This window comes from Scylla paramamosain, unplaced genomic scaffold, assembly GCF_035594125.1.
Source record: "Scylla paramamosain isolate STU-SP2022 unplaced genomic scaffold, ASM3559412v1 Contig51, whole genome shotgun sequence".
Classification (NCBI taxonomy): Eukaryota; Metazoa; Arthropoda; class Malacostraca; order Decapoda; family Portunidae; genus Scylla; species Scylla paramamosain.
Genome location: NW_026973716.1, coordinates 27,501 through 40,000, shown reverse-complemented (window position 1 = coordinate 40,000; position 12,500 = coordinate 27,501). Strand labels below are relative to the sequence as shown.

The 12,500-nt window shown below is 39.1% G+C and overlaps 2 protein-coding genes across 7 annotated transcripts in view; both read left to right on the top strand.

Moving 5' to 3' along the window:
- The window catches only part of LOC135098226 (uncharacterized), a 21,461-nt gene extending 18,661 nt beyond the window's left edge, over positions 1-2,800 (top strand). The window contains 2 exon segments of the mRNA XM_064000479.1: positions 1,038-1,150; positions 1,303-2,800. Coding sequence (XP_063856549.1) covers positions 1,038-1,150; positions 1,303-1,447 — 258 coding nt within the window. The 3' untranslated portion in view covers positions 1,448-2,800.
- Positions 1-12,500, top strand: part of LOC135098225 (uncharacterized) — a 58,338-nt gene that overhangs the window by 42,231 nt on the left and 3,607 nt on the right. Inside the window, exons 1-5 of one of the 6 annotated variants that reach the window (XR_010266699.1) lie at positions 6,214-6,345; positions 7,740-7,901; positions 8,341-8,490; positions 10,937-11,098; positions 11,537-11,686. The exons of 1 other annotated variant lie outside the window; for it this stretch is intronic. The gene's annotated coding sequence lies outside the window, so the exon portion shown is untranslated. 4 more of the 6 variants (XR_010266697.1, XR_010266698.1, XR_010266700.1 and 1 more) reach the window with 4 other exon arrangements.

Sequence of the window (12,500 nt, the reverse complement as noted above, 5' to 3'; positions counted from 1 at the left end):
AAATCCTAAAAAATCTCTAAAAAACTAAATAAACCTTAAAACTCCTCAGAAAGACTTAAAACGCGTTAAAACAAACCCAAACAACCCTAAATTACCACTAAACAACTCAAAATGCCAAAAAGTCCCTTAAACGTACCTAAAACCCCTTAATGTCCCTAAAACTTCTTAAAACACCCTAAAATAACTTGAAACGCCCAAAAACGCTTCTAGAACCCTTAAACACGTCTCTAAACCCTTTTAAACATCCCTAAACCCCTTTAAACACCCTTAACCCTTAAAACACCCTTAAAACACCCCTTAAAACACCCGGAATAGCCACTCGCTCCACTATCTAGTCAGGGAACTCCCCACACCACTCACTAGTCACATCACGACCCGCGACCCGCCAGGAACCGTTGACCTGGTGACCTGACTTGACCTTGTGACCTCATATGGGGGGAGGAGGAAGAGGAGGGGGTTTAGAAGATTTTTTTTTATTTGTTTGTTTGATATATTTAAATTGTTGTTATTATTGGCTGTATAGTAGTTAAGTTTGTTTTTGTATGTATTTATTTGATTATATATTTTTTTTATTATTTTTTTTTAAGTTTTCAGTCTTTGTTTATTTATTTATTTGTTTATTTGTTTATTTACTGAAGAGCAGATGAGGGGACCTGCTTCACATGCACTATGCGGTGAGAGAGAGAGAGAGAGAGAGAGAGAGAGAGAGAGAGAGAGAGAAGGGATGACCAAGAGAGAGGGGGTGATGAAGAGAGAGAGAGAGAGAGAGAGAGAGAGAGAGAGAGAGAGAGAGAGAGAGAGAGAGAGAGAGAGAGGGGATGACGAAGAGAGAGAGAGGGAGATGACCAAGAGAGAGAGAGAGAGAGGGGGATGAACCAAGAGAGAGAGAGAGGGGGGGCGATGAACCAAGAGAGAGAGAGAGAGAGAGAAAGAAAGAGGAGATGACGAAGAGAGAGAGAGGGGAGGGTGAAGAAGAGAGAGAGAGAGAGAGAGAGAGAATATAACCTAACCTAACCTAACCTAACCTAACTTAACAGGGAAAGCTGGAAGATGGCACAGAATTCGACAGCAGTTACCCTCGAGGACAACCCCTGACCTTCACGCTGGGGTCAGGTCAGGTCATCCGAGGCTGGGACCAGGGACTGATTGGGTGAGTAGTGGCAGTGGTGGTTGTGGCAGTGGTGGTGGTATATATTAGAGAGAGAGAGATAAAGATGTTATTTTCCCATATCTATCTCTATTTGACCTTCCTTTGTATTCCCCATGTGCTTCTGACGCCTTCACCCCGCCCCGCCCCCCAAGGATGTGCGAGGGGGAGAAGAGGAAGCTTGTCATCCCCTCGGACCTCGGCTATGGAGCTTCAGGGGCGCCTCCAAAGATACCTCCCCACGCCACGCTGGTCTTCCAGGTGGAACTTGTCAAGATAGAGAGGAAAGAGGAGCTTTGAGGCTAATCTAGGGTGCGTGCAGGTGTGTGCGGGTGTGTGTGGGTGTCTGGTGGAGTGTGTGTGTCTGTGTGTCTGTCTGTGTGTGATTTTTCCCTTTCTGTAGAGATAAATGGTATCTGTGTGTGTTTGTGTGTGTCTGTGGAGTTTTAAGGGTGTCTAGAGAGTACTTAAAGGCTCCCTCACCCTTAACAAGTCTAGGGGTGTGTGTGTATGTGTGTGTGTGTTTATGGCTGGGAGAGGTCTTCAGTGTGTGTGTGTGTGTTTGTCTGTAAGGGTGACCAGCATAGCCAAGAGACTGCAAGGGTGTTGGAGAATGGTCAGGAAAAATTTTAAGGGTGTTTCTTTGTCACCCTGTTCAGTTTAAGGGTGTTTAATATGGTCAGGGAAAATTTTAAGGGTGTTTTTTGTCACCCTGTTCAGTTTAAGGGTGTTTAATATGGTCAGGAAAAATTTTAAGGGTGTTGCTCGTTACCCTGTTCAGTTTAAGGGTGTTTAATATGGCCAGGAAAAATTTTAAGGGTGTTTTTTGTCACCCTGTTCAGTTTAAGGGTGTTTAATATGGTCAGGGAAAATTTTAAGGGTGTTTTTTGTCATCCTGTTCAGTTTAAGGGTTTAATATGGTCAGGAAAAATTTTAAGGGTGTTGCTCATTACCCTGTTCAGTTTAAGGGTGTTTAATATGCCCAGGAAAAATTTTAAGGGTGTTTTTTGTCACCCTGTTCAGTTTAAGGGTGTTTAATATGGCCAGAAAAAATTTTAAGGGTGTTTTTTGTCACCCTGTTCAGTTTTAGGGTGTTTAAAATGGTCAGAAATGTTTAAAGGGTGTTTTTTTTTGTCACCCTGTACAGTTTAGGGGTGTTTAATATGGCCAGGAAAAATTTTAAGGGTGTTGCTCATTACCCTGTTCAGTTTAAGGGTGTTTAATATGGCCAGGAAAAATTTTAAGGGTGTTTTTGTCACCCTGTTCAGTTTAAGGGTGTTCAAAATGGTCAGAAATGTTTAAAGGGTGTTTTTTGGTCACCCTGTTCAGTTTAAGGATGTTTAATATGGTCAGGGAAAATTTTAAGGGTGTTTTTTGTCACCTTGTGTACTTTTTAAGTGTGTGGGGGGAGTGCTAGCTGTAAGGGTGTGTGTTGTCACCCTGGCTGAGTCTTAAGGGTGTTTGTTAAGCCACCCTGTTCGATTAGTGTTAGTGTGTGTGTGTGTGTACGTGCATGTCTCACCCCAATACTTGTAATCATATTCTTTATAAATAAATTTTGTGTGTGTGTGTGTGTGTGTGTCAGGAACACACACACACACACACAAGAATGAGAGAGAGAGAGAGAGAGAGAGAGAGAGAGAGAGAGAGAGAGAGAGAGAGAGAGAGAGAGAGAGAATAACCACATCTACTACTACTACTACTACCATTTGAAACAATAGATATACAAATAGTCTTATTAATAGTCAAGACATACACACACACAGGTGCGTGTACACAAATATTACTACAGCTCATGGCAGTGTGTGGGTGTAGTAGGACAGACACAATCAAGTTGACAAGTATTGAGATAATTATCAAATATGTATTATTATTATTATTATTATTATTATTATTATTATTACTTTTTTTTATCATTGTTATGTCTAGGGTTTAAGTCAGTCTCTCTCTCTCTCTCTCTCTCTCTCTCTCTCTCTCTCTCTGTCTGTGCGTGTGTGTGTGTGTGTGTGTGTGTGTTTTTGAGTGCAATAAAAAGTCGTACATTACATATATATAGACACACACACACACACACACACACACACACACACACACACACACACACACACACAGTATAATTAAGCTTATCTTTATACATACAGAATACTGGTCATGATCTTTATAAACTTAACCTACACACACACACACACACATACGAAACTATTACTTGTAGAGAGAGAGAGAGAGAGAGAGACTGTGTGTGTGTGTGTGTGTGTGTGCGTGTGTGTGTGTTGATCTATTCTTTATTTCAAGTTGTCTTAGTAAAATATTTCAAGTTGTATCAATATTGTCAAAAAAAAAACTTAAATAATTAAAATATGTTGTTGTTTTGTATGAATTTGTCTAAGAAAATAAATAAATAAAATAAATTCATTAAACTGAAGACCACAAATGTACTTAAGCTGAATGATAAGAGGCAAATGATTATGAAGAAATGAAAAAAGTGAGGAAAATTATGAAAAAAGACAAATATACATTAAAAAAACTATGTGTGTGTGCAAAATATTCTGAAAAAATGGAAAAAAAAATGAAAATTATGAAAAAAAACAAATATACTTAAAAAAAAACTTTGTGTGCAAAAGATTCCGAAAAAATGAAAAAAAAAGAAAATTATGAAAAAAACAAACATACTTAAAAAAAAACTTTGTGTGTGTGTGTGTGTGTGTGAGGAAATAAAAACTTTGATAATCTTAATGAAAATATCAGTGTTTTTTTCCTGTTTAGTTTAAGAGGTGAAAATAATTGTAGCTTTAAATTGGATATTTCTCATTCATTCACTTGTTTGTTTGTTCTGAGCCTATAGAGGAAAACTTAGGCCTATACAGGGTGGGGGAAAAGGCTAGACAAGAGAGAAATTATGCACACACACACACACACACACACACACACATACAAACTGCTAGCCTCTCTCTCTCTCTCTCTCTCTCTCTCTCTCTCTCTCTCTCTCTCTCACACACACACACACACACACACACACACACACACACACAAGGAGGGAAAGCAGCCATATGTAAAAATTGATGTTTTAATTGTCTTTAAGTTTAGATCAAGTTGGGAGAGACAAATTTAATAAACTTAATGCTTACTGGAAATGTAAAACACACACACACATACACACATTCTGTTTATGTTTTGTAATGTCCTGAAGTGAATGACGCTCAAATATTAGCCATAGGAGGTAGATTAGTTTATTTGTTTTGTGTGGAGTTTTGAAGGTTTATTTTGCAGTGGTTTGGATTTTATTGAAGGAAATGCGTCGCTGTGTAGGAGTTTCTGCTACGGAATTCCTCTGATGACCGTCCTTCTTCCGACTAAAAATGAATAATTACGATACTTTCCCTAGCCATTCAATGTGTGCAGTGGCTAAGTGGAGGGAGGATGTTGTCTTGCCCTCACTACAGTACTCGTTAGCAAGTTACTTCGCGCTTCGTTATCCCAGCCACCGTAAGTCCCATTAGTTGTCTAAGTGTTCTGGTCTCCCTGTCACTCATCAACAGAATCACGGCCTTTGGTGAACACACTGGCATTGCTAATAAGATAGGAAGCTGCCACGCGTGATTTGGAAAATAGAATGTGATGTGATGTATTCGATATTAGCTACTGTTTTTGTTTTGTAATGCAGTTTAGTACAGAGCAGAAATTCGTGTTACCAAATGGTCCAGCGTCTTATTAATTTTTAACTTTTATAAATTTCTAGAGATCTATTTAGGTTTTCAGAGGTATTTTCGTGACTCTAGGAAAAAAAGAATCCAGCTTTACGTGTTTCTTATGTAATTCAACTTATTACACAACAGGAATCCGTGTTATCATATCTTCCCGCGTCTTATCTGAACTTTTATCATGTTCTGGTCTGTTATTTAGGTTTTCAAAGGCATTTTCATGACTAGCACAAAAATCCATCTATTCTTGTTTGTTCTGTAATTTTTATATAACAGAAGAGAAACTTGTATCCTCAAACGATCTGGCGTCTTATCTTTCTTAATTTTTATCAGGTTCTAGTATAAATTATGTACGTTTTTATGTTTCTGGGTAAAAAAGAAAAAATCTATCTTCCCTGTTTATTCTGTAATTCATTTAACTACAGCAAAACAAGAACAACATGCTAAAACATTCCGGTTGCGTTGCGAGAAAGTTTGTGAAGCAGAGTTGTGAAATACTGTCTGTTGCTGAATTACTGACGTGTCCTTAAGCTTCACCTATATTGTAACAGCACGTTTTTCTTGATTTCTGGCCTGGTGTTCAAGAGTGTATGGTGTCATATAGGGAGCAGTGAGAAAGGACCTTCACTCCTCTCCCTGTGGTTCAGTGGCTGATGTCTCTTCTTATTTTTTTTCTTCTCCCTCGTCACTCGGTCAAGGAAACAGAGTCGCCCCCTTTAAAAGATAAAACCCCTCTGTAACCTGGCTTTGGTCTGTATGACATCAAATCGCTCCACTCCCTCCCTTATCCACTCTTTAAATTCCCTTACACTCTTTACCCAATCTTAATAACCCTAGGAACACTTCAGCAATATAATATCTTAAGAGTCTTCTGTGGAATCAACTCAGACAGGTTTGAATTACTTGAATCGCGCTGACACACCTTCTCCTCACACTCCGTCTCTTAAACGTCCTTTAAATTCCCCTATACTCTTTACCCAAGCTTATTAACCCCACAGATACTTTCTTACTACAATATCTTAAGTCATACGTAATCATATCAGAGGCTGGAATTTTTTGAATTTCGCGCGAAAACATCCGCTCTTCACACCATCTAAATTGTGTTATACTCCTTATCCAAGCCTACTAACCCTAGGAACACTTCAGAACTACAATATCTTAATAGTATAGTGCGGAATGATGTCTTTACACGCTTCAGTTACGCTCTAATAAACTCCTTTCAATAGCGAGAAAATATGAGCTGTCAAGTGAATGGCATCCACCATCACCATGACAACGGGTCGTGAACAGCCAATCCCAGCTCGCCATTTCATCCGGGACCTCAAGATGGCCACACTGATACAATATAGTTTAATTTCCAGCCAAGATGAGAGTTAACCGAGACATATATGGTGGATAAAAGGCTCTTAAAAATATGGGTGTTCCGAGGAAAGTATACCACTAGGGAATGTGGGTTACATTAGTAATGGAGGAATATTTTGAGAGCAGACGAAACTAAAGGTACAGTTACTAGTTAGTGTTTTTGTGTGTTTGTTTATGTGTGAGTCGTGGAGGAGTGATCTGTGCCTGACCATGTGGCTGTATGATGAACCAGGCGTGAGTATTCAGCATTTGACCAAACACACTCACGCAGAGACTGTCCCTTTAAACCTTCGTCCCTTTAAACCGTACCCAAATAAACGCTTTCGATTCGCGTAGGCAGACCAGGCTAGCTCTCTCTCTCTGACCGGGCCATGTGACGTATTTTTAGTCATATGGTCCTAGTGAGAGTAACCCGCCGGCTAGGGAGTCTAGGAGTGTTAACTGGTTATTTAACAGAGTAGAAGATGAGAGAGAGACTGGGATGTGTGATGGATGAGTGACAGGGAGAAGAAGGGTGTAATCTGTTTGACGTAAGGGTGACAGGCTGTGTGCGTCCGTGTGTACATGTATGTGGGTGGGTGTGGGTGACTGGGTGTGTGTGGTGGGTCAGTGTCCGTATGTATGTGTGTATTACCCGCTCTGTGTGTATGTGTGTGTGTGTGTGTGTGTATAGGGAGGGAGAGACACGTGAGTAAAGAAGGGAGGATGGGGGTCAGGAAAGAGGAGGAGGAAGAGGGCTGACTGGGTGGAGCTCTTAAAGATAGTATTCAGAAATTACGTGTTTTCTTGACGGCTTCGCTGAGTCACTGTGTTAGGGAAGAGGAAGAGGAGGAGGATGAGGATATAGAAGTGATGTAAGCATAGGTAGGTTTTAAGTTAGTGTCGGTAAGGTTTAGGTGAGGTTAGTTAAGAATAGGTGATGTTAGGTTAGGCCACGTAAGTTGAAGTGTGTTAGATTGTAAGGTTAAGTAAGGTTTGGCTGTGTAAAAGATGAGGTGAGGTTTGGTTAAGATAGTGTGTTAGGTTAGGTAAGTTAAGGATAGGTTAGACTAGCATAGTTTAGGTTATATTAGATGAATTTACATTAACTTGCATAGGTTAGATTAGATTAGATTAAAGTAAGATTTGGATGACATAGGTTACGTTAGATCATGTTAAGTTATAGCAGATTAATTAGGTTAGTTAAGGTAATTGAGTTAGCAAAGGTTGCATTAGGTTAAACTAGCATAAGTGAAGAAGTTAAGTTAGATTAGGTGAGGAATGAGTAGGTTAGATGAGAGGAGGTGAGGTTAAGTTAGATTAGGTGAAGTGTAGTTGGAAAATGTCATAGGAAAAAATTGTAGTTAATATTGGATGCAAAATATCAAAGTAAGATTAGCTAAAGAATTTTTAACGTTGGGAATAGTAATCCATATATATATATATATATATATATATATATATATATATATATATATATATATATATATATATATATATATATATGGGAGTATATTTTTTGTAACTGTGAATGATAAGATTCCACTTTTCAGTGTTGCCACGGTGACGGTGGTGGTGGGCATGATACAGATGCGGGAGCTGGAGTTTGTGCCCAATGGAGACATGCAGCTGGACAAATTCTGTTGCTCATTGCTCAGACTGGAGTTTACATGTATACCTCCTTCACCATCATTGGTGGACACTTCACCATGAGTGTTAGTGAAATGTGCTGTGTTTGTTAGTTTATTTGTATATCAGAAAAATTTAAGACCAGTTAGTTGTCTAGACTTTAAGTCTTAAAATGAGAAAATAAATCTACATATTTTTTTAAAAGCAAACAGTTAAGGCATTGTAAAGTAAAAGTCAAAATATATTTTGGTTATTATTTTTTTTTGCAATCAACAACTTTCATGTATAATGAAATAAATACATTCATCAAACTTAATATCATATTTAATAACAGCTAGAGGTACCAATTTGCAGATGTCTATGGAAAATTTGTATGATAATCTTGTGGCCAACAAAAAAGGATACAATGAATGATGACTTATTATTGTAAGAAATCTTTCAGAGTTGTTGTTGTGTACTTCCACATTCCATGGAGACAGGTTTTTCCTTCACTTTTCACCATTTAAAAAGTGATAATTTCAACAGGATGCTTGAGCTGTCACGGTGCTGCTGCTGCTGTTGTCTGCCATCATCCCCCTGACACAGACCACCCTGCAGACCACCTTCATCCTGGGTGCCACACGTCACTGCTGCTACAACTCAGAGCAACTGGAGCGCAAACCAGGAAGGGAAATGGTAACTTCTCACTTAATTTGTTGTTTATTTGAGGGCCTAATGACAAAGACATAATGGAATGAGTATTTGTGAATGTTTGTTTATATCTAGATACACCATTCACATATCTTAAGTGCCACCTTCCAAAAGCAATGTCAGCCAGAAAAATAAGTGATCAATCTAATTACATTTCAAGTCAAAAAGTTTTCCTTTAACCACTTTGCTCCAGATGCTTAAAAACATGCGTTGCTCACATACATGGCATCACGTAGGCTCGTCACTGGTAACTTATCTAATTTCTAATAATTTCTAATATAATTTCTGTGTGTGTGTGTGTGTGTGTGTGTGTGTGTGTGTGTGTGTGTGTGTGTGTGTGTGTGTGTGTGTGTGTGCTGATGCGGCTGAGAAGGTTGCCTTATGATAATTATTGACAAATGAAGGTAATGGATGCGCATGTCATTAATACTTTTTTATGTGTGTGTGTATGTGTGTGTGTTATGTATACACACAAACACACACACACACACACACACACACGCACAAAGAGAAGTAATAGACACGCATCCTTTACCTTCATTCATCAATAATTGCCATAAGACGACCTTCCCAGCTGCATCACTACACACACACAGACACACACACACACAAACACACACACACACACACACACACACACACACACACACACACACACACACACACACACACACACACACACACAGAACACACACACACGCTTACACATCATGTAGTGTAGTGGTTAGCACGCTCGGCTCACAACCAACAAGGCCTGGGTTTGAATGGCGGGCACGGTGAAGCAGATGGACAAGCCTCTTAATGTGTAGCCCCTGTTCACCTAGCAGCAACTAGGTACAAGATGTAACCTGAGGTGTTGTGACCTCACTGTCCCGGTGGGTGGTGTGTCATTGGCCTAAGTCCTACCCGAAGATCGGTCACCATGAGCTCTGAGCTCTTTCCATAGGGAAATGGCTGGCCGGGTGACCAGCAGATGACCTTAGGTTAATCACACACACAGAGAGAGAGAGAGAGAGAGAGCAAAAGGGCAATGAATGAAACAGGGAGGAGGGGAACTGTGTGTGAATGAACACATCATCCACATGAAACATTTGATTGATTATAAAGCACATGTGCATCATATATAGTCATGAATGTGGAGGAACAGCGGAGTGAGTGATCAACCACAGAAAGGAGGAGAGAGTTGGACATGTGGAGAGAATGGAAGGGGAACAATTTGAGAAGATAAGCATGCAAATATATAAATGTAAGGTGGAATAACAGTGTTTGGTGGGAAGATGAAAGAGAGATGTCTGTTTATGAAGCAAAATGGTTGTGCAAGAGAGGAATGGTTGGAAAACCATTCCCACCAAAGCCAACAGACCTTACACCATATTTTTACAAACCACAGCATCTCTATTCATCCATTCTGTGTGTCTTCTCTTCTCTCTCTCTCTCCACTCTTAATGCTGCTGTGGGTCTCTGGGCTGGAGTACATCTGAGAAAGATTGACACAGACTTATATATGAGAGGATGTTGTCTGTAACTATGCTATGGGGACATTGCAAGTTTGTGGGGTGTAGTGAATGAATAAGTGTGTCCTCTATAGCATACTTAAAAACCACACTCTCACATGGAAATCAATCTCTCTCTCTCTCTCTCTCTCTCTCTCTCTCTCTCTCTCTCTCTCTCTCTCTCTCTCTCTCTCTCTCTCTCTCTCTCTCTCTCTCTCTCTCTCTCTCTCTCTCTCTCTCTCTCTCTCTCTCTCTCTCTCTCTCTCTCTCTCTCTCTCTCTCAATAAATATGAAAACTAACACATTAACATAGGGAAGGTAATCTTGGTCCTCATTTACTCCCAATCCCAACCATTGCTAATATAGATGTCACTTTCATCCAGTTACAAAATAAATCTTGTAAAATAACATTAGGTCTCGTCTATCATCCTCTAGTCCAGTCACCCGCTACGGACAAAAAACTTTATGACCTTATTGTGGACATTTGTTGCGTTAATAATTGCATAATTATGGGGGATTTTAATTATCCAGTCACTCTCAAGACATCTTTATTTGTTCTACAGCCACATCCAGTGTTAGAACTGGGAAGAAATTGCAAAATGCCAACTTTACATCTTGTAGATGGTTATAAAGGAGCATGCATTGCTTCTGATGCTGCTAATTGTTTTGTTTCACAGTGAAAGGCTTTAAATGTAGTTGGAAAATATCATAGGAAAAAATTGTAGTTAATATTGGATGCAAAATATCAAAGTAAGATTAGCTAAAGAATTTTTAATGTTGGGAATAGTAATCCATATATATATATATATATATATATATATATATATATATATATATATATATATATATATATATATATATATATATATATATATATATATATATATATGGGAGTACATTTTTTGTAACGGTGTGAATGATAAGATTCCACTTTTCAGTGTTGCCACGGTGACGGTGGTGGTGGGCATGACACAGATGCAGGAGGTGGAGTTTGTGCCCGATGGAGACATGCAGCTGGACAAATTGTGTTGGTCATTGGTCAGACTGGAGTTTACATGTGTACCTCCTTCACCATCATTGGTGGACACTTCACCTTGAGTGTTAGTGAAATGTGCTCTCTTTCTTACTTTATTTGTATATCAGAAAAATTTAAGACCAGTTAGTTGTCTAGACTATAAGTTTTAAAATGAGAAAATAAATCTACATAATTTTTTAAAAGCAAACAGTTAAGGCATTGTAAAGTAAAAGTCAAAATATATTTTGGTTATTATTTTTTTTTTGCAATCAACAACTTTCATGTATAATGAAATAAATACATTCATCAAACTTAATATCATATTTAATAACAGCTAGAGATACCAATTTGCAGATGTCTGGAAAATTTGTATGATAATCTTGTGGCCAACAAGAAAGGATACAATGAATGATGACTTATTATTGCAAGAAATCTTTCAAAGTTGTTGTTGTGTACTTCCACATTCCATGGAGACAGGTTTTTCCTTCACTTTTCACCATTTAAAAAGTGATAATTTCAACAGGATGCTTGAGCTGTCATGGTGCTGCTGCTGCTGTTGTCTGCCATCATCCCCCTGACACAGACCACCCTGCAGACCACCTTCATCCTGGGTGCCACACGTCACTGCTGCTACAACTCAGAGCAACTGGAGCGCAAACCAGGAAGGGAAATGGTAACTTCTCACTTAATTTGTTGTTTATTTGAGGGCCTAATGACAGACACATAATGGAATGAGTATTTGTGAATGTCTGTTTATATCTAGATACAGCATTCACATATCTTTTAAGTGCCACCTTCCAAAAACAATGTCAGCCAGAAAAAATAAGTGATCAATCTAATTACATTTCAAGTCAAAAAGTTTTCCTTTAACCACTTTGCTCCAGATGCTTAAAAACATGCGTTGCTCACATACATGGCGTCACGTAGGCTCGTGAGTGGTAACTTATCTAATTTCTAATAATTTCTAATATAATTTGTGTGTGTGTGTGTGTGTGTGTGTGTGTGTGTGTTTTATGTATGAGTGACACTGGCCAAGGGCAACAAAAATCCAATAAAAAAAATATGCCCACTAAAATGGCAGTCCCATAAAAAGGGTCAAAGCAGTGGTCAAAAGTTGATGAATAAGTGTCTTGAAACCTCCCTCTTGAAGGAATTCAAGTCATAGGAAGGTGGAAATACAGAAGCAGGCAGGGAGTTCCAGAGTTTACCAGAGAAAGGGATGAATGATTGAGAATACTTGTTAACTCTTGCTTTAGAGAAGTGGACAGAATAGGGGTGAGAGAAAGAAGAAAATCTTGTGCAGCGAGGCCATGGAAGGAGGGGAGGCATGCAGTTAGCAAGATCAGAAGAGCAGTTAGCATGAAAATAGCGGTAGAAGACAGCTAGATATGCAACATTGCGGCGGTGAGAGAGAGGCTGAAGACAGTCAGTTATGTTTGTGTGTGTGTGTGTGTGTGTGTGTGTGTGTGTGTGTGTGTGTGTGTGTG